The sequence below is a fragment of the Primulina huaijiensis genome, chromosome 15 (assembly GCF_012295235.1).
Source record: "Primulina huaijiensis isolate GDHJ02 chromosome 15, ASM1229523v2, whole genome shotgun sequence".
NCBI classification, from domain to species: Eukaryota; Viridiplantae; Streptophyta; class Magnoliopsida; order Lamiales; family Gesneriaceae; genus Primulina; species Primulina huaijiensis.
Genome location: NC_133320.1, coordinates 4958378 through 4976618, shown reverse-complemented (window position 1 = coordinate 4976618; position 18241 = coordinate 4958378). Strand labels below are relative to the sequence as shown.

The 18241-nt window shown below is 34.6% G+C and overlaps 2 protein-coding genes across 3 annotated transcripts; both read right to left on the bottom strand.

Moving 5' to 3' along the window:
• Window positions 1-5796: 5796 nt before the first annotated feature.
• On the bottom strand, window positions 5797-9593 carry LOC140959751 (L-ascorbate oxidase-like). Of its 2 annotated transcripts, XM_073417747.1 has the most exons (5): window positions 9019-9593; window positions 8852-8944; window positions 8529-8741; window positions 7982-8176; window positions 5802-6872 (listed from the first exon to the last, which is right to left on the bottom strand). In XM_073417747.1, exons 1-5 carry the CDS (start codon window positions 9283-9285, stop codon window positions 5913-5915), a joined length of 1728 nt encoding a protein of 575 aa, XP_073273848.1. In that variant the 5' UTR covers window positions 9286-9593; the 3' UTR covers window positions 5802-5912. The 2 variants fall into 2 exon arrangements, with proteins under 2 accessions (XP_073273849.1, XP_073273848.1); XM_073417748.1 differs by lacking the exons at window positions 8852-8944; window positions 9019-9593 and having other exon boundaries at window positions 5797-6872; window positions 8540-8724.
• Window positions 9594-10288: 695 nt separating this feature from the next.
• LOC140959538 (COP9 signalosome complex subunit 2) lies at window positions 10289-16429 on the bottom strand. The gene is made up of 12 exons (XM_073417425.1): window positions 16284-16429; window positions 16058-16150; window positions 15455-15533; window positions 15126-15366; window positions 14972-15046; window positions 14755-14889; window positions 13155-13342; window positions 11521-11589; window positions 11344-11434; window positions 11111-11245; window positions 10915-11027; window positions 10289-10640 (listed from the first exon to the last, which is right to left on the bottom strand). The coding sequence occupies exons 1-12, from the start codon at window positions 16291-16293 to the stop codon at window positions 10550-10552; spliced, it is 1320 nt and encodes a 439-aa protein (XP_073273526.1). The 5' UTR covers window positions 16294-16429; the 3' UTR covers window positions 10289-10549.
• Between the last annotated feature and the right edge of the window lie 1812 nt (window positions 16430-18241).

Here is an 18241-nt window from a genome sequence, read left to right as displayed (position 1 = left end):
AGTACAAAAAATTGAGACAGAGAATCAATAAATAAAAGTTAATTGATTTGGAATGATTAAATATTAGATTGGTAAAGATTATCTTCATCAATTTCCTCATTTAAGGGGAAAGCCATTAGAGATGTCATCTTTGACTCTTTTTTTCCCCTTTCCATGCATGCTTCACATCAGAAACATGCAGAAAAGTCAAAATATTTTTCACAAATGTTCAGTGAATTATTAATTGATGTATAGTATGTGAATTATTTCTACATCTTTCACTCCCAATCTCTCTATCGCCATTGCATGCTTTTTTCCTTCTCTTGTGCATCAAAATCAGTGAACTTTCTCAGCCCTTACTTGTTCTTACAAGTGTAATTCACAGTGCGTTGGAAGGTTTGTGGATTTATATAACTGTTACCTAAATCTCCTTTTTGCCAACTAAAATAAATTCAATTCCTTTCTGTATGTAAATTAATGCTCACACAGCCTTATTAGTCATTATATAAGAATGTAGATTACTGGCCAACTTATCTGAAAAATCAAGAAATTTTTACATTGTAAGAACTTGCTGTCAAGAGGAGGAGACAAAGATGGAGGCCAAAAATTGTGGTGTTCAGTGCCGAATTTGTCGAAGAACTTTTGCTTCTCAAAAAGCAGTTCACGGGCACATGAGGAGTCACTCCCAATCGGAACGCCAGGCTGCGATGAGTGATCCAGGTCTGGGTTCAGCAGTTGCAGCTCCGCTGATGGAGGATGGAAGATCCCCCATGGAAAGGACGGATCTGCTGCAGGGATTTGCCAGGACAGGAAAGAGGTGGAGCTTTAAGCGGAGACCTCCAGTGCTGGCAGGCCCGGGGGCACTTGAGGTTGGGGAGACGTCCACCCTTAAGTCGCCATTAATGGGGGAAAGGCAAAGGACGAATCTACCCCCGAGATTTGCCAGAACTGGGAAAAGATGGAGTTTTAAGCGGAGAACAGGCCCGGGGACACCAGTGGTGCGGGAGACTACTTCTCAGCCGCCATCAATGGAGGAAAGTGAAAACATGGAGCTTGATTCTATAGCTTCCGATGGAACAATCCAGGCGCAAAACGACCATGTATGCGGTCTTTCTCGAGCCACCTGGCCCTTGGTGGACACAAAGCCCACCACTCCATGAGGGAGAAGAAACGACTTGCTGCCATGGGGGACGAGGAAGACGATGGTTATACATCAGCTGGTGAACAAGCGTCGGTGGTTTACGAGTCAATCCCACCTCCCCAGCGCTGCCGTCCTCCTGCTACTCGTCAGTCTTGCCTGAGGTGCGGGAGAATCTTCTCTTCGCGACAGGCCCTTGGGCCTCACGTGCGGCATTGCAAAGGGTCACCGCCACCACGTGTAGAGAACCAATTAAAACAAGGTTGTACGTGATTTCGATCTGAATGAATTGCCTCCACCGGAGGAGGAAGGAGAAGTGTAGCGTCTGCCATGGCAGTGGCTAGCTCGCTCGTTATGGTGTTACAATTCCGTTTAAATTCTCTATTTCCTTTGAAAAATGTGTCATAAAGTGTTAATATCATCGGAGTTTGATAATCAAAATTTTCTGGAAGAAATATTTTTCAATGATTTCGATAAGCAAGAATTTTTTCAGTGTCGTATAGGTGCAAAATTATGCACGCACGTTGCACACATGTAATCTTGTTGTGCAAGTGTTTGAAAAATTTATTTGGTTGAACTCTTATTACAGGAATCTTCCAACAATAATAGCACGCAAATCAACTATTTTAATTATAATACGAAATTATTTATCATGTGTTCAATTAGTGAAATATGTGAACATTTAACTAATGGTTATGAGTTCGATTACTTCCTAACAACACTTTTTCGATCGAGCCTGTCACACATGGTTTTTCTAGTCTGATTTAATTGACGCTTTGTCACGCCCCAAAACGGGGGTTGGTCGACACCGACGTTGCTCTCAAATTTACATTCGAAAACAACAAGCCTCAGAAGTACAGAATTCAGAAAACCAGTCTTTTATTCATAATACTGAATATTCAATGTCTGATACAACTCCATTAATAACGTTTTACTGCGGAAATGTAAAACCAGAATTACAATGTCTGAACAGATGCAGCGGAATATAAAATATAAATCAGAACTGAGAACAACGATCTTCATCACCAGCCCCAAAATTGAATCTGCTCTTCTTCTTCTAACTTTTCTTCCTCGTTCTTATCTGAGATGGGTTTGGTGGGTGAGTGATATGGTTGTCACTCAGTAAGCAGGGGCGGGAATAACTCCCAGTTTTCGAAATCCCATTTTACAGAAATAGCAATATAATAATATACAGAAAACTCTTGTTTTCATAACAGGAATCAGAATTCAGAAATCACAATATTCAGAACAGAAATCAGAATTAATAAGCACTGAGCACGTTAGTGAATTTCATGGCTAAACTGATATCAGTCCCCTATATGTTCTCTCCTCTAAGGGGTGAGGCCAGAATCAGAATCAGAATTCAGAAATGTTCAGAATATATATTCCTACCATTAGTGCACTAGGGAGTTTCAGTGCTTCAAAATCAGATATCAGAAATCAACATAAAATATGCTTTAAAACAGATATTGTCAAACTGATTTCAAGATATTTATACATAAGCCCACTTACCGTACTTTGCTGAAAGAATTTCGGTTGAAGTCTGGAAATCTGATGTTCTTGCTACTGGTTTCTACTGCTCGAAAATCAGCACTCTCTTAACTCGAAAGTTCAAGTGATAATCTCAAGATTTGTGTAACACCAATTTAGAGACTGATGGTGTTATTTATAGGCAAGGTTCCAGACTGTTTGCCTCCCACTTAATGGCCATAATCTGCCATTAAGTGCCATTACAGTCTTTAATTTACATGATAAATGCTTCAGTTACAAATCATAAGTTGGATTAGTACTGTCTGCTGGAATTCGCTCTTCTGCTGCTGGATTCGGTCTGCTGGATTCTAATCAGCTGGAAAATATCAGCTTCTGAAATAATAGCTTCTGCTGGAAATCTGTCTGCTGGAAAAATACCATCTTCTGAATTATTGAGTGCTACTGGAATTGTTATCTTCTGCTGGAATTTCAGGTTCTCACACGCTTGATTTGAAGGCTACTGTACTAACCGAGTTTTATTCAGTACGTATCGAATGATAGCGGTTGCAGGTTTTATCTTCATAAAAAAGTAATTAATTGCTTTGGCTACCGTATATTATCTTATAACATTTAAAGTGACTCACACTCTTTTGGAAAGAAATTTCAAAAATAAAAATTGGTAATGTAATTTTGTCACTTTGCAATTTTAGTTCTATTGTTTCAAATTTCAATTTTAGTTCTTCCAGTTTTTCGTAATTTTATAAGTCGTTTGTCATCCGGAGTGCTGATGTGGCACTCCACACAACGACTAAAATTCCAAAAAAAAAAAAAAACAAAGATAATGGAGTATGATTGAAATTTAATAAAATATGGGATTACAATCGCAAAGAGAAAAACTTACATGATTAGTTACTACTCAGTCAAATATTTTGACACTCAAATTAGGTTTGTTTGAAAGCTCTACGCCATATGATGTACTCGGAATTAAATCATCTAATTCATTTTGTGTAGCATTTTTTTCTATACACATACATATAGTTAGGAAAAATAGTTTTTTTGTTCCACTATTATTGGATTTGGTCCACAAAATTTTCAAAGTTTGGTTTTCGTACACAAACTTTTAATTTTCAACTATATAGTCCAATTGCTGACGTGACATTAGAAGATAATGACGTGTAATGACGCGCGTGACATCAAAAAAAGCTGACGTGACATCGAAAATTGTCGACTTGTCAAATGCTGCATCAATAATTGGACTAAAATATATAATCAAAAATTAAAAGTAGTGTACAAAAATCAAAATTTGAAAACTTTATGAACCAAAACCCAAAATTTAAAAAATGTTAATGGACTAAAAAAATCATTTTTCCCATATAGTTATGATCATAAGGGGAGATACGCTCAAGGTGTAACATATAAAAATCCACAAATGCTATANTGGTCTTATTTAATAACACGACCAAATTACATTTCCACCCACAATACACAAGACAAACTAATAATTAATCAATATTATAACTGAAATCAATTACAAGTAGCTAGATATGCATGCATGTGTGACTTAATTATCGAGAAAGCAAAGCCTATAAAAATCAATGACATTCAACTTTTGGGCGGAACTGAGGTCCGAGGCAAGTGGTGACACATCCAACATCGTCCGAACCACAATCTTGGAAGCAAGGAATAGCCCTTAATAATCCCCCACCTCTTATCAAACAATTGATGGAACAAGCAACTGTTCTCTGCCCACATCCTACCATGCACTGCCCGACTCGTGCAATATTCTGGCCTTCGACGCGATGCACTAACTCCATATGAGTAGTGAAAGCTAACACAATGAGCATGACGATCAGCCCTCGTGCATGCGATGAGTTTGAGCTCGAATATCCCATGTTTAAGTATATGATTATATTGTCGATGGAACCGCGTTTTATTATAAGTAGGGGGATTTCGTAGTTAACGTTTGCTTCTTCAGGCGATGAATGAAATTGAGTAGCTAGTAAAATAGAGATTCTTGCATGGACTTGCAAGGTTTGACATATATATAGGGTTTTTGGTTCACGAGAATGGTGCGGTACGTTTGTTGATTTAAGTCCTTAAAATGTAACTTTTTAGCAGCAAACGTTGTTTCTCTCGTGTGTTGGTGGTTTGAGGGTCCGGACATTCCTGGGTTGTTAGAATGAAGATTCGTCCAAAAGATTCCTGAAAAATGAAAGATAACCATGAATACTTAATGCACTTTTATTTATTCTCTCTCTCGCTAACATCTGACAGATATATATATATATATAAACAATGCATTTTACCGATCATGTATATATAAAGTTAATAGAAAACGAAACCAAACTGAGGCCTTTAATATGTTACAATTTTCTTAAAATATATTCATATCCTCATACGGTGCTCCGATGTTCATCGTGGATAATTGTTTCCAAGGAAACAACGGTGATATCTGCAACAACTTACCATAAAGTATGATACAAGCGAACTGAACAGTACTTGAAATTTTATCATGATTTAGAAGAAATAGCAGTGACAGAAGCCGAGAGAAGAAGAAAATTCTGAAAGTTTTTTCAAGTTATTCTTTTGAAAATAAGGAGAATATGCATATATATATATATAGGAAAAAAAATTTACAGGTCAAAATGTCAAATGCATTTCAGAAAATAAATGTTATTTGATTTTTGAGAAAATGTTACTTGATCTTTCAGAAAATCAAAGATCATTCGAAGTTTTAGAAGAGCAAAATGTTATTTGAACTTTTAAAAAAGTCAAGGTTATTTGAAGTTTCAGAACATTAAAGATCATTTGACCTAATTTAGAAAGCCAAACATCATATATATATTTAGGTTTATGTGTATTTCACACAAATTAATTAAGTAATTGGAAAGGTAAATTTTAGAAAAAAATTCCTATTCTAGCCTTATTCAATTAATGTTTTAATAATATAAGAAAAAAAATATTGAAAATAATTAATGTATTTAATTATGAGTACTAGAGATATCTTGTGAGACGATCTCACGAATTTTATCCGTGAGACTATTTGACTCGCTCCATATATGTGTGTTTGCTGATTATTATATGAATTTGTCACTTGGCATGGGCATGATAATTTTGGCATCACTCCTAACATTCAGATAATATTGCATATTTAATTTATTAATTTATGGAATTATTTTTCACAACACACACATAAATACCAAGATTGTATGGTTCACACTTCACAAGTTTGATTTATTCAACAATTTCGAAAAATTCCCTGATTAATGCTATGAAAAGGTTAAAAAAACAAGGTTTTTGGTAGAAATTTGGACTCGTAGCCAATTTAGTACTTGCTATTTTTCATGAACATTTTGTGTGTCAAACCACAGGACAAAGCCTCACTAGGTATCTCCTTAATTTTTCGAACCCCTTCTGAGAAAACAACTCCCATTCCCATATGCAAATGGGGTTCAATGTGACAATGAAATGCCCACACTCCCGGGTTATTCGCCACAAACCTAAGTGCAGTCCATCCGTAAGGAAAAACGACACCCGTGTTCCGAAATGGCGGATTCTTCAAGTTGAATCTCCCTTCATCCTTCTCTGTAAACTTCCCTTCTCCATACCCAAGAACCCAGAAGTCGTGCCCGTGGAGATGCCACGGGTGTATCTCGCTGACATGATCCTTGATCATATTAGCGTTCTGCAGAATCACATCCACTGTTGCATTGAATCTCAGCATGTAAACTCCACTTCCATACGTCGAGTTTTTGTTCGACGCAGGCTTCATCACATCGTACCCGTGTCCATAACTATCCGGGGGCGGTTCTTGGTCAAAACCTTTGCTGAATCCATATCTTATCGAACCCAAATACGGTGTACTAGGAAGGACTAGTGACACATTGTTGATAGCCCATTTAGTGTGTCCCTCGATGAAATTCTGTGTGTTTAGCAGCACAAGTCTTCTGTCATGTTTTGTTGGTGGCTTAGGGTTGTCCTTCAGTGCAAAAATCTTGTTATAGAATGCCTTGCTGTAGGATTCATCATCCCATCGAGGGGCGACCGGGGGTGGCGACTCCGGGATTCTTGATGCAGAATTAAGATGGTAGTTTAGTATGGTTAGGCCTTGAGGAGTCTTGGGGTTTCTTCCTCTTACAGATATTGAAATCCAATAGTTTCTTGTAGGGTATTGGTCAGTGGTGAAAATAACTGAATAGCTCTCACCTGAGCTTATGTCCATATTTTGTACTGAAAATGGTTCAATGTAGTTTCCATCGGCTTCAACCAGCAACATTCTGTGGTTCTGTTGATATTACATTTGAAAATAAGATTTGATATTATCTCATGGGAAAACCTTCAATTTAGATTTATGTTTTTGCTTCTTTGTCATTTACGTTACCAAATTTCAATTTTAGCCGTTATCTTTTGATATATATATATTTTTTTTTGGCAATTTTTAATCATTTTTCCATATGGAGCTGGAGTGGAGTCGGCGTGACGTGCCGTAGGCGGAAAAAAGTCCAAATTACCAAAAATTGAAAAATACATTATTACAACTTAAAATTTTCCATATAGAGGACCAAAATTGTAAGGCAAAAACTTGTGTGAGACGGTCTCATGGGCCGTATTTTGTGAGACAGATATCTTATTTAGATCATCCATGAAAAAATATTACTTTTTATGCTAAAATTATTACTTTTTATTGTGAATATCGGTAGGATTGATCCGTCTCACAGATAAAAATTTGTGAGACCGTCTCACAAGAGACCTACTCAAATCGTAAATACGTATGTAGTAAATATGTAATCATACATGATCAAAATATTCTAAATTTCTTCAAAAAAATGAATATAAAATCTTGGTTTGAGAAAATAAAGAAATCGAAACAAATTATTTTTTTAAGAAACCGAAAGCCAGATGTTGTTTTAATAATTAAATGAAGTCGGATTGCCCTTATTGACAAATAATGTTATACTAGCGGATCGTGACACATGCGATATAATAAAGACATCGATTATAGTAATCATTTTTCTAGAATCTAGACTTTCATACTTACAATTGTATTAGAAAAGTGTCATCTTTGGAATCAACTTTCATTTATTCCTCTTCAACTTGAAGATATTTTTCCAATGCATAAAAAAAGAAGAACAGTATACCTTTAAAATGTTCTTTCCTTTATTCGCAATTGACAGATATTTTCAAAATCTCATTGATTTAATTTATTTTCAGGGATGATCTTTAAATTATAATTGAATTCAATAATTTATATTTTAATCTCTATAAAGACTGAAATGATTATTTTCTATTGGACTTAAGAATGAAACAATATGTAAGAATGAGATATAAAATAAAATAAATAAAAGATGTAATTTTTTTTTAAAAAAAATTAAACAAAAAGCGTGTTTTTGTTACCTCGATGGCCAAGTTCAGTAAAGACAATGAAGTCGTGCTTGCTATTCTCAGCCTATATGTTTTGTTGGGGTAGACGTACAGTACTTGGGGTGCGTACTGTTCGTCGCCTCTTAACTTGCACGGACTTGTTGAATAATTGCTAAAATGTGCGGCCAACGAACAATGGTACTGCCCTCTCCCATTTATAAGCAAGCTCTAAAAAAAATAAATTTACACAAGATGAATATATATGTATATATATATGTGCGTGTGTATATATATGGTTATGTTCGTGTTACCTATATGAATAGTGTTCTTATCCACTCAACAGATGATACGTGTGCCGAGTAGATAAATCATTATCACTCATTCAACCATGATGTATGGATGAGCGGTCTTTATTTATTAATCAGTACATGTATCGCGTGCTTAGTGGATGAGGATATTATCCATATGAATAGCATACATCAAATCATATATAGATATATATACTCGCTCCGTCACAATTACATAAGTTTTCTTTCATTCTTCGTTTATCGTTTATCCCAAAATATATATGAGAACGTACTTGTGGCTCACCAACCCAACGCATAGGCTTAGAGAAAAGATCAACTTGCAGTTCATGAAAGCTTTTGTGCCACCAATCACTTAGTAACAAGTTGAGTTCTCCATCATATTCGAATGGCTCATTTTCACCTTTTGCCACTTCTACTATCAAAGATCCATACAATCCTGCTAATCTTTGCATCCCATAATGCCCATGATAGAAATATGTACCAGCCTACATTTAAAATATTTAAGATACAACATCTCGAGTTCACGGACGAAGAAGAATCATCGAGGCACGATTCAACTGATGCGTTGAGTGGGGAATTGCACAAGGGATATTACCTTGTCAAGTTTGAACTTGTAAAGAAATGTTTCTCCTGGATTAATGGCACATTGGGAAATTGATGCTGTCCCATCTGCCCATGGTGTTCCTAGCTGAAAAATGAAAATCCAAGTTATAGATAAGATTCACACACAATATTAGTTAAGGAAATTTGTTGAAGCTTAACCTGTCTAATTCCATGCCAGTGAATGACAAGTCCTTCGGTGTGAAGCTTGTTCATGAGCTCCAAATGTATGGTATCCCCAGCTCGGGCACGGATCGTCGGCCCCGGAAACCGACCATTTATAGCCATAACAATACCCTCCACGCCATCTGGTGACCAGTGCATGTATTCCACCTCCCATTTCAAATTCCTGGTCTTTCCAATTGATGATTGTGTGGTAATGGATAAAAATAATATGATACAACAAACAACCACCCTCATATCTCTCATGGATCAATCAAGATATAGATATATGTGTTTGTGTGTGTATATACATATATATGTATGTATATGTGCTACAAGTCTATCGAACTTCTTCGGGAGTTTGGGGTAAAGAGATGGAGCTCACACCATATTTGCGGACTGTTACTCAAGTGCTGGCCTTAATATGCATGTGTATGGACTTTTCTCGTCGACATATATAGCCATGATTTTTCTCGTTTAATTTAATTTGAAGCCGAGTCGAATCGAATCACATTTATGAATGAAATTCGAAACCAAAACGTCACTTAATCAAAGTTCCTTTTCCTTCATACTATCACCGCTACTTTTCGATATACACCGGATACATCTGGCTAACGCGGTAGCTTGTAACGAATATATATTCATCTAGACGTGACAATGGATCACTCGTTATTTTGATCAAACGACTCAATTATTGTAGAAAATGACCAACAGCCAGACTAATGGTGCTCTACTTTAAATTTAAAAAGCATCAAATTTTGTTTATAGTTGCTTAAAATGTTTAATTTTAGCAAACCCATCTTTTTTTTTTGGTTAACAGTTACTACAGATAAATCTTCATTTTGTAAATTAGATTCTTTGATGGATTAAAATTCTTGTAAAAAGGAGTGGAAGTTCCTTTTGTACTCCAAACTCCGAAGTCGAGGAATATCAACCCAGAAGCAAGTTAGGATTAAGATGCCTATCTTGTAGTCTGGTCCTCAAATTCCATCAATAATTGCACCATAACGAGTATCAAGTACACATCCAAATTACTAGATGCATATTACGATAACAACAATTTTGCCAATAATCAGGCTTAGATTTCCTGTTCAATCTTTTGCTGCACAACCCAACTTTCAGGAATGCACACCAGAGTTCGATATTGTAGTCAAAGTTAACAATCTAGTATTGCCTCAACGATGTTAAAGTTGTCCATATGACTATAGTATCATCAAACATTGGAATATGAGGTTGAAACAGGGTACAAGAACTTGTAAGAGATCAAAGGTCAAGAAATAACCATCGCCTCAGGCAATACCCAAAATGAGGCTTCTTTGTTAAGTATAACATGTCTATAATCTTTGGCCATCTCAAGTGTCACAAGAAAATAATACAACCCAAGTTCTTTACACTATCATTAACAAAAACATGAATAAAAAACCAAGCAGCGCTAATCGCTATGGGCATATATCAAGGGTCTCTCATGGGATACAAACCGCTGAGTTTTTAACCAATCAACATATTCAATCATCATGTGAGAAAAAAATCATCAACATACTCGATTGCTGACAGTTTGGTAAAGGGATTTAAGCTGTGTGTTCCATTTGTCTATTGCTGCATACTTCTTCATTCCCTTTGATCTGCACATTTTATTACTGATATAAGTACCGATACTGAAGAAAAAACAAAAGAGAAGCTCAATTTGGCAGTTAGAATGACACAAAACGAAAGTGTGTAATACCCCATCCCACATATATTGAGGAATGTGAAAGGGTTAATAACTGTATGCAATAAACTCTTTTAGCAACCAAGACTCTAATAATTTGAAGAAAACGAAAATGGGAAGAATGTTAGTTGCTAGGAAAATCCATGATGCATGGTAATGTTTGATGTTGGGAGAATTGGGAAGTCAACCTGTCACCACGCTCTAACAGTCTATTCACTTGATCAATGTGGCCATCAATTCGATTATCCAAGATGAGGGACACAAGCAACTCTTCCACATCCTTCTCAGGCACATTAAGCTCCTAAAAGTAACACAAGAATGTCTGAAAAAACGGAGGGAAGGAGAAATGAACACTTCCGCTAAACTAATTATTCTTTTTCTGACCTTCGATATAAAGGGGATTCGGATTCTTGTATAAGGTTTGATAAGCTTAAGCAACACTTGTGTCCTCACATTCTTCAAGAGATCTTCGATGTAATTCCGAATAAATGGATCGTCCATTATTGTCCTCCTGTTACTCTACAGAACACCCACTACACACCTTAGATTAACACATAAGGTGGAATTGATCGAGTTTCAGCGATATGATATTAGGTTTCAATGACAAAATAACACACCTTCAGGATTTTTTCGAACTCCAAAATCTCATTCCTTTGGTATGCTGCAATTAAATTTGTCATCGCCAAAATCTCAGGGTCATTTTTGTATCTACAACAAAAGGAATTGGGCAGGGTAAAGTTTCATATTATTCAACCAAAAACAAAATCACAGGGTGAAATTTTTAGTTCACTAACGGCTTTGCTTCTTGACCATCAAATGGATTGACCTCAGATATCATCAGCATATTAGCCAGGACCAAATACCTGAGCAAAGTGACGATAAAATAACTGAGTCTAAGTGAATTCAGAAGTACAAAAATATTCAGCAACCATAGTTGTTATATTTGAAGTCATCGAGGTTTAAATCCAACTACCAGAATATGTTCAAACGTAACCTGGGTTAAAATATCATAAGTTATAGGGCCATTTCAACCCAAGCAGTAATTAGGTGAACAAAACACATAATATTACAGTGACATCTGTTTGCTATGGTACCATTTGTATATGAGAATAAAAGTCAAATTACATTTTTACAAAGACTGTTCAATAAAAAAAAACTGCAGATCCTTCGCATGGACTCTGGAAAGCCCATCCTGACAATAACAGTGACACGTCCATAAAACAATAAAAATCGTTAATAATGCCAACAATGAATTGTCAAGATGACAGAAAGGTAAATAATTAACTCAAGTGAGAAACACTGATCACATGCCTTAAATCCCACTCAAAGCACATGAACCCACCGGGTCAGATAAGAGATCAAAAGTATATCAAGCATAGAAGTTATCCATAAGTTGATCTTTTCTATTTTTGTTTCGTATTCGACTTTATTCAGACTCTCTTTGATTTTGACTTTCTAAATTTCTCATCAATAAGAAAATAAAAAATAGTTGATACAACAGTCTCCAATATTTCCAAGTGTGTCTTAAACCCTATGGTAGGATCAAGGACGAGAGTGTCAGAGCTTCATTTCAGTTCAGGTCATTAGCCAAAATGTTCGGGGGTATCGGCACAGTCAGCAAGGGCAAGGTGATAAAAACTTGATGAGCAGAACCTTAACCGCAAATATTGGATGATTAAGCAAGCTCTGTCTTGAATATGAATGATGATATTCTGAATATAATAAATTGGTCTAAAAACCATGAAGTTCAAAGCGTGTGTTGGTTGCTTTCCCCCCTTTTATGGATAAACATTGAGAAACATCTGGTAGAATGAGGTGATTCGAATATAGTTTTCAGTGCATACATGACTTTTGCTTTGAAGGAAAAAATTCAACGTAATGACAATCATATATCATGAAACTAATCGTCGTTATTTATCCAGAAAATTTAGAATTAGAGTCCGAACTCAACATAGGGGAATGTCCATTAGTTAATAACATTTATGCATGGTCCAGTCATCCATGCAATGTTAGAAAACAGTGAATAAACAGATAGTACGCATTTATACTGAAAAATAAATTTGCATTAACAACCAAACACACCAACCCATATTTGCTTTCAAATGCAATCAAGTCTCAATAGAAGTGGTACCACTTCTCCATCTGTTTTGTTAAAAGTAAAATACATAAACACTCCCCGAGTTTAATTAATCAAAGGTAGCATGCAATCGATAATAAAAAAATTTACTTAAATTCTTCTGAAAATAATTCGAGGGTATATGATAGACATCACAAAAGAGCAAAGATATTCCATCAAACATCTGCAAACAACATGAATTTAAGCATGTCTATCTGTTCATGAAGACAAGAAAATTGTGAAATGAAGTATAAGCAGGTAAACATTGCATACACACCCATCCTCAGACACAGCTATTTATAAAAGACTTACTTAAGGCATTGAATACGCCTCTGATTTCCAGCTTCATCATAGTTCTTAAAAGCTTCAAAGAAATCAGTAGCTGCCCCTTCCCAATGATTCTCAGTCATATGCATTTTTCCACCACATTCACGAATTATCCCCATGATTCTAGGATGAGGAATGGCTGATTTGATCGACAGTGCCTTCAGATATAATTCCTACAATAAAGTCCACATTCATGCAGCTTAATATCCAGCTAAAAAACAAGTAAAAGAAGTCCTTTAAACAAAAAAAGAAAGAGTAGGTGGAATAAAGCATAAATAAGAAGCAGTAATGACAAAACTAGCCAACTTACTTTAACATGAGACTGACAGACTGACCCTCAAAATTGGAGTGCCACTTGGTTAAATTAGTACAAAAGCAAGATCAATCTTACTTCTGACATTCAATAACAAGCAAAGTGTTGTTTCAAGGGATTCAAAACATCTATAAATTACCAAGTAAACACCTTACATGAATTAAAAAGAAATTTAAATTCTTAGACATGTTTTAGAGGGATTTACATGGTAAGTAAGCAAGTTTCTTGTCGTTCTAGTTGTACAAGGGTACTGGTAATTGAGAAATGTCCATGCATCATATGCAGCTAGATCCATCTTATTATTATTATACTTGACCGGTTATAAGTTTATTGATTAGTGAAACAGAAGAATGCAACTGAAGCTCTAAATATTGACATAAATAGAACTTCACCCCAGTTCTTACCAAGCTCGTCAAATTTCCTGTTGCCTATTTCTAAGTTTTTGTCCAAGGCACCACAAATGAAAGGAGAACTCTGAATATATAATACCCTCGCTAACATTAAGCACTAAATCATGCTACGTGATATGCACGATCTGTCGGTTGTTGCACTTCAATTTTGTATTGGCGCATTATAAACAATGAAAATAGGAAGATAACATGGATTGGCATTCTTAATACCTCAACAATACAATTTGTTCTCCCAAAATATCACGTCCTCAAGAATTGAAACTTGTTCTCCGTAAGATCACCAACACCAGAGATAAGACTTGGCACAAAATAGAAGTTTTTGTAGTGAGAAACCATAACATGACTCTTGGCTGAACATGGCACATCCCGCTCCTTATGGCGGTTCAAAAAACTCTTATGTTCACCAAAGCTACTAGCATATCCGTTTATCATTTCAGGGGCGAAAAAAGGTTTCACTAGCTTATCTGCATTGATTGGTAAGTTACCCTTTACAATTGCCTCAACTAAGAAATAGAATAATGAATAATTTACTTTCCTTATTTGAAGCCCATAACTTTTAATACTAACAGATATGTAGTTTCCAGTCCATTGGCTGTTAAGGAAACCTAATTAGAGAGCTATTTGAAATGCAGGGAAAAAAGGTGGCAGTTTCTAAGTTTTAAGTAGAAAACTAACAAACCCAAATCAAATGGTAAAGAATCAAGGACAAGGCAGTGTTGTTATTTTCTAACCAGCACCGTACAATTCATGGAACACGCTTCAGATATGTTCATAATGGCATGTAAAGCATGCCCTGGAACCCAAAAAAAGGATTGCACTTAAAAGCGACAAACATAAAGACGTCAAAGCACCAACTGCTTACCTTCAATTTTTTGTTGTTTTTAGTCTCAGTGTACATCTGGATCTCAATTGCATATACTTCCAACAGTTGTGTCCCTTTCTTCTGATCATCAGTCCCATCTTCTTTTTGACAAGATTTATGAAGTTCCTTTAAAATCTGATCAAGAATGATGGTTGCTAAATAACATATACGGTCAACAGCTACTAGCCTAATGCTGCAAGTAAATTAAAAGTAATACCTTACTCATCCGTCCATATTCACCCATATCAAACCATATTTTACACAGCTTCAGATTTGTCTTGAACCAGAGTCTCTGTAGAAGAGAGAGCCAATGAAATCTCTAACCAGTGAGCAAAAAGGCTTGCTTAACTTAAATGAAACAGAATTTTCACCTCATTCTTTGCTTCTTCGAGGGCTGTCAAGGTGGTCTGATAGAACTCTTGCAATAGACTAAAGTTCTGACTAGCAGATCCAGAAATAAAATCCATAATATTGTTGATGCACTTTTCGCTGTAATTGCGGGTCACTGCTGATTTAATATAAGTCAACATGTCTCTATAAGCATCCATCATTTCTTTATATTTCCCAAGCTTGTAGTAAAGCTTGACAGTTTGCTTCAAGGCTTTGAATCCCCTGAAGAAAAGAAGAAAGATGACAAAAGAAGTAATCCCCTGAAGAACACCATTTAGCTCCAAACAAATAGAAACACCCAGAAACTTACCATTCGGCCTTTTCTGGTTCCATTTTCACTACTTCTGTAAAACCTTCAAGCGCTGCTTCAGGGTTTGTTTCAACCAAACCTACAAAACAGACAACAGTTCTGTTTTGAATTGATAACAAAATAGTACCATAAAGGAAATCAATCTCAACACATATATAGAGATGAAGGCCGAGAGGGATCATAAAATTTCACATTTCTTGGGTCCTGTGTAGTAGAAACCCCATCAATGCAGATTCCACCATCATATTCGGCTTCAAGATTTTTCTCAAAGACGTCACGTAGTCTAATATTTTAAAAAAACCCAAACATATACATAAAAATACACTAAACTATAAGAAACATGAAGTTCACTCGCATGAAAAAAAAAAAAAAAAAAAAAAAAAAAAAAAAAAAAAAAAAAAAAAAAAAAAAAAAAAAAAAAAAAAAAAAAAAAAAAAAAAAAAAAAAAAAAAAAAAAAAAAAAAAAAAAAAAAAAAAAAAAAAAAAAAAAAAAAAAAAAAAAAAACACACACACACACACACAAAGTGCAAATAAGATAACAAAAAATAGATATAAACCCAATAGTTTGAATTAGAAGAATGTAAACAAACGACAAATGGTACCCTTAGAGTTGTAATACTGATTCTCAATATCAACATCCTGTTCCTCCGGCTCCTCATCCGAGTACTCGAACCCATAATCCTCCATATCCGCATCTGCATAAATGTTTTATTTTTTTAAAAAAAAAATTCCATACCATTCTTTTGGGGAAAATGATGAAAAAATTCAAGAAAAGAGGATGATACAAATTTTATATTTGTCCACATAGAGAGACAGGGAGAATATTACCGGAACCCATAATGAATTTGAACTTTGTTCAGTTCAAGATCAAAAATTTGAGTGATATGTAAAAGACAAATTGGAGAGAGATGAACTCTGTGAAATGGTGCTGAATGTCTGGGGATACAGCGCCGAGGAAGTTCTAAGTTTAAATGTGGGCTTATGACAAAATATCTGGGCCTGATCTTGGGCCTGGCCTTGGGCCTGGACTGAGCTATTTTTAAGGGGACAAGATAGATATTTATTTTTAAATTTATTAAACTCTTCTCTGTTTATAGAATATAAATTTTTATTCTTGTAGACCGACCGTGTGCGTAATACTATTTATAATTATAAGGAGTTTATGTGAAACATCACTTTTTTTAAAATTAAATAGACATTTTATATCTAAATTTTTTATAAAAGTTATATGAACATTGCCTGCACCAGCTAAAAATTTAATGAGTTGTAACTAGACGTTGCAAGATCGAGCTGGATGACATGAATACAACAATCGACATCGTCCGGTTAGTAATAATGTCCAAAGTAGTCTAACCGGCCTGCAATATGATTTGTAACAAATTAAATTTTCTTTTCTAATTGTATTATCAGCTAGTCATTTCGATAATTGACTCATGAGATATCATCAAAATAATTCAGTTCATCATATTTTCAGCTTATGCATGGGTATCATTCAACTTTTATAAAATGTTAAAATATAAGATGTCTATTTCATTTTCACTAGAGAAAAGTGCGCATTTTTTTAATATTTCACATAGGGGTTTAATGCAAAAAAAAAAAACTCTAATTATAAGATAAAATATTAGGACAACGAAATAATCAATGAAACCTAATAAATTTAGAACTTTGGTTTGATTAATTCAAACTTTTGGTTTTTTATTTTATTAAAAAAATAGTTTGTTTGTTTTTTAAAAATCGGTTCGATTTTAGTTACTTTCTTAAATAAGCGAATAAATCGAAATAACTAATTTTTATTTATATAAATTTGTATTTTAACATATTTAACTCTAATACATATTTAATTTCATAAAGTATGCTTAAATTTTCACATTTATAATTTTATAGAAAATCATCTTACTAAATATTGTCTCATATTTAATTTTATAAAATATCGTAACTAAATCGAAATTTTCAAAATAAAATATACATAAATAATATATATTATATTACACATAACGAGTGTGTGATAATTAATATATATCCACGGACATCCTCAAGCGTTCTATATCTATCAACTTGTTTTACTAATTATGGCGCAGACGAATTTTAGGAAAAATATCCTAACTTTATAAGAGTTATTTATTTAGGAGTAGGTCTCTTGTGAGACGGTTTCACGAAACTTTATCTATGAGACGAGTTAACCCTACCGATATTCACAATAAAAAGTAATATTCTTAGCATAAAAGGTAATATTTTTTTCATAGATGACTCAAATAAGAGATCTGTCTCACAGAACATGACCCGTGAGATCGTCTCACACAAATTTTTGTCTTTATTTAGTTATGGTTGCATTTGGATTGTTAATTTCAAGTCAACGTAACAAAATCATATATAAGTTCAAGAGTCACGTCTCAATCATTTTTTAAAAAGAGATAATTGTTATACCTAAAACTCTATCGATCAATTCGACCTGAAAATTTTGCTTTATTTTATTTTCCAAAATTTGTTTCGATCGGAACCGAATTAATATATTTTGAATTGAATTAATTGATTGCATTCCTTTAGGTATTTTTTTTAATTAAGCGATTAAATATAGTTTATGACGAATAACTATCCCGATCTATGAAATACTAAATTTTACACAATCAGTAAAAACTATTTTTTATATGCGAAATTAATTCATATGAAAAGACAAATTTCTAATTTTTTTATAACTATTCTATATTATATTTCTGCATAAAATCTAAGTGAACACAATTTTAATTGCACATCCTACTACACCACAAGAACAACATAAGAATCAGTAA

Bases quoted from the DNA above. Each gene is read 5' to 3' on its own strand.
- LOC140959751 (XM_073417747.1), bottom strand. From the start codon at position 9,285: ATGAGAGATATGAGGGTGGTTGTTTGTTGTATCATATTATTTTTATCC. The intron at 8,742-8,851 runs GTAATATCCCTT...TTTTAAATGTAG, and splicing joins ACAAGTTCAAACTTGACAAG to GCTGGTACATATTTCTATCA. The intron at 6,873-7,981 runs GTAACAAAAACA...TAATATCAACAG, and splicing joins TACTGAACTTGGCCATCGAG to AACCACAGAATGTTGCTGGT.
- LOC140959538 (XM_073417425.1), bottom strand. The intron at 11,590-13,154 runs GTAAGTCTTTTA...CACTTTGCTCAG, and splicing joins AGGCGTATTCAATGCCTTAA to GTATTTGGTCCTGGCTAATA. The intron at 11,028-11,110 runs GTCAGAAAAAGA...TGTTACTTTTAG, and splicing joins GAATCCCCTTTATATCGAAG to GAGCTTAATGTGCCTGAGAA.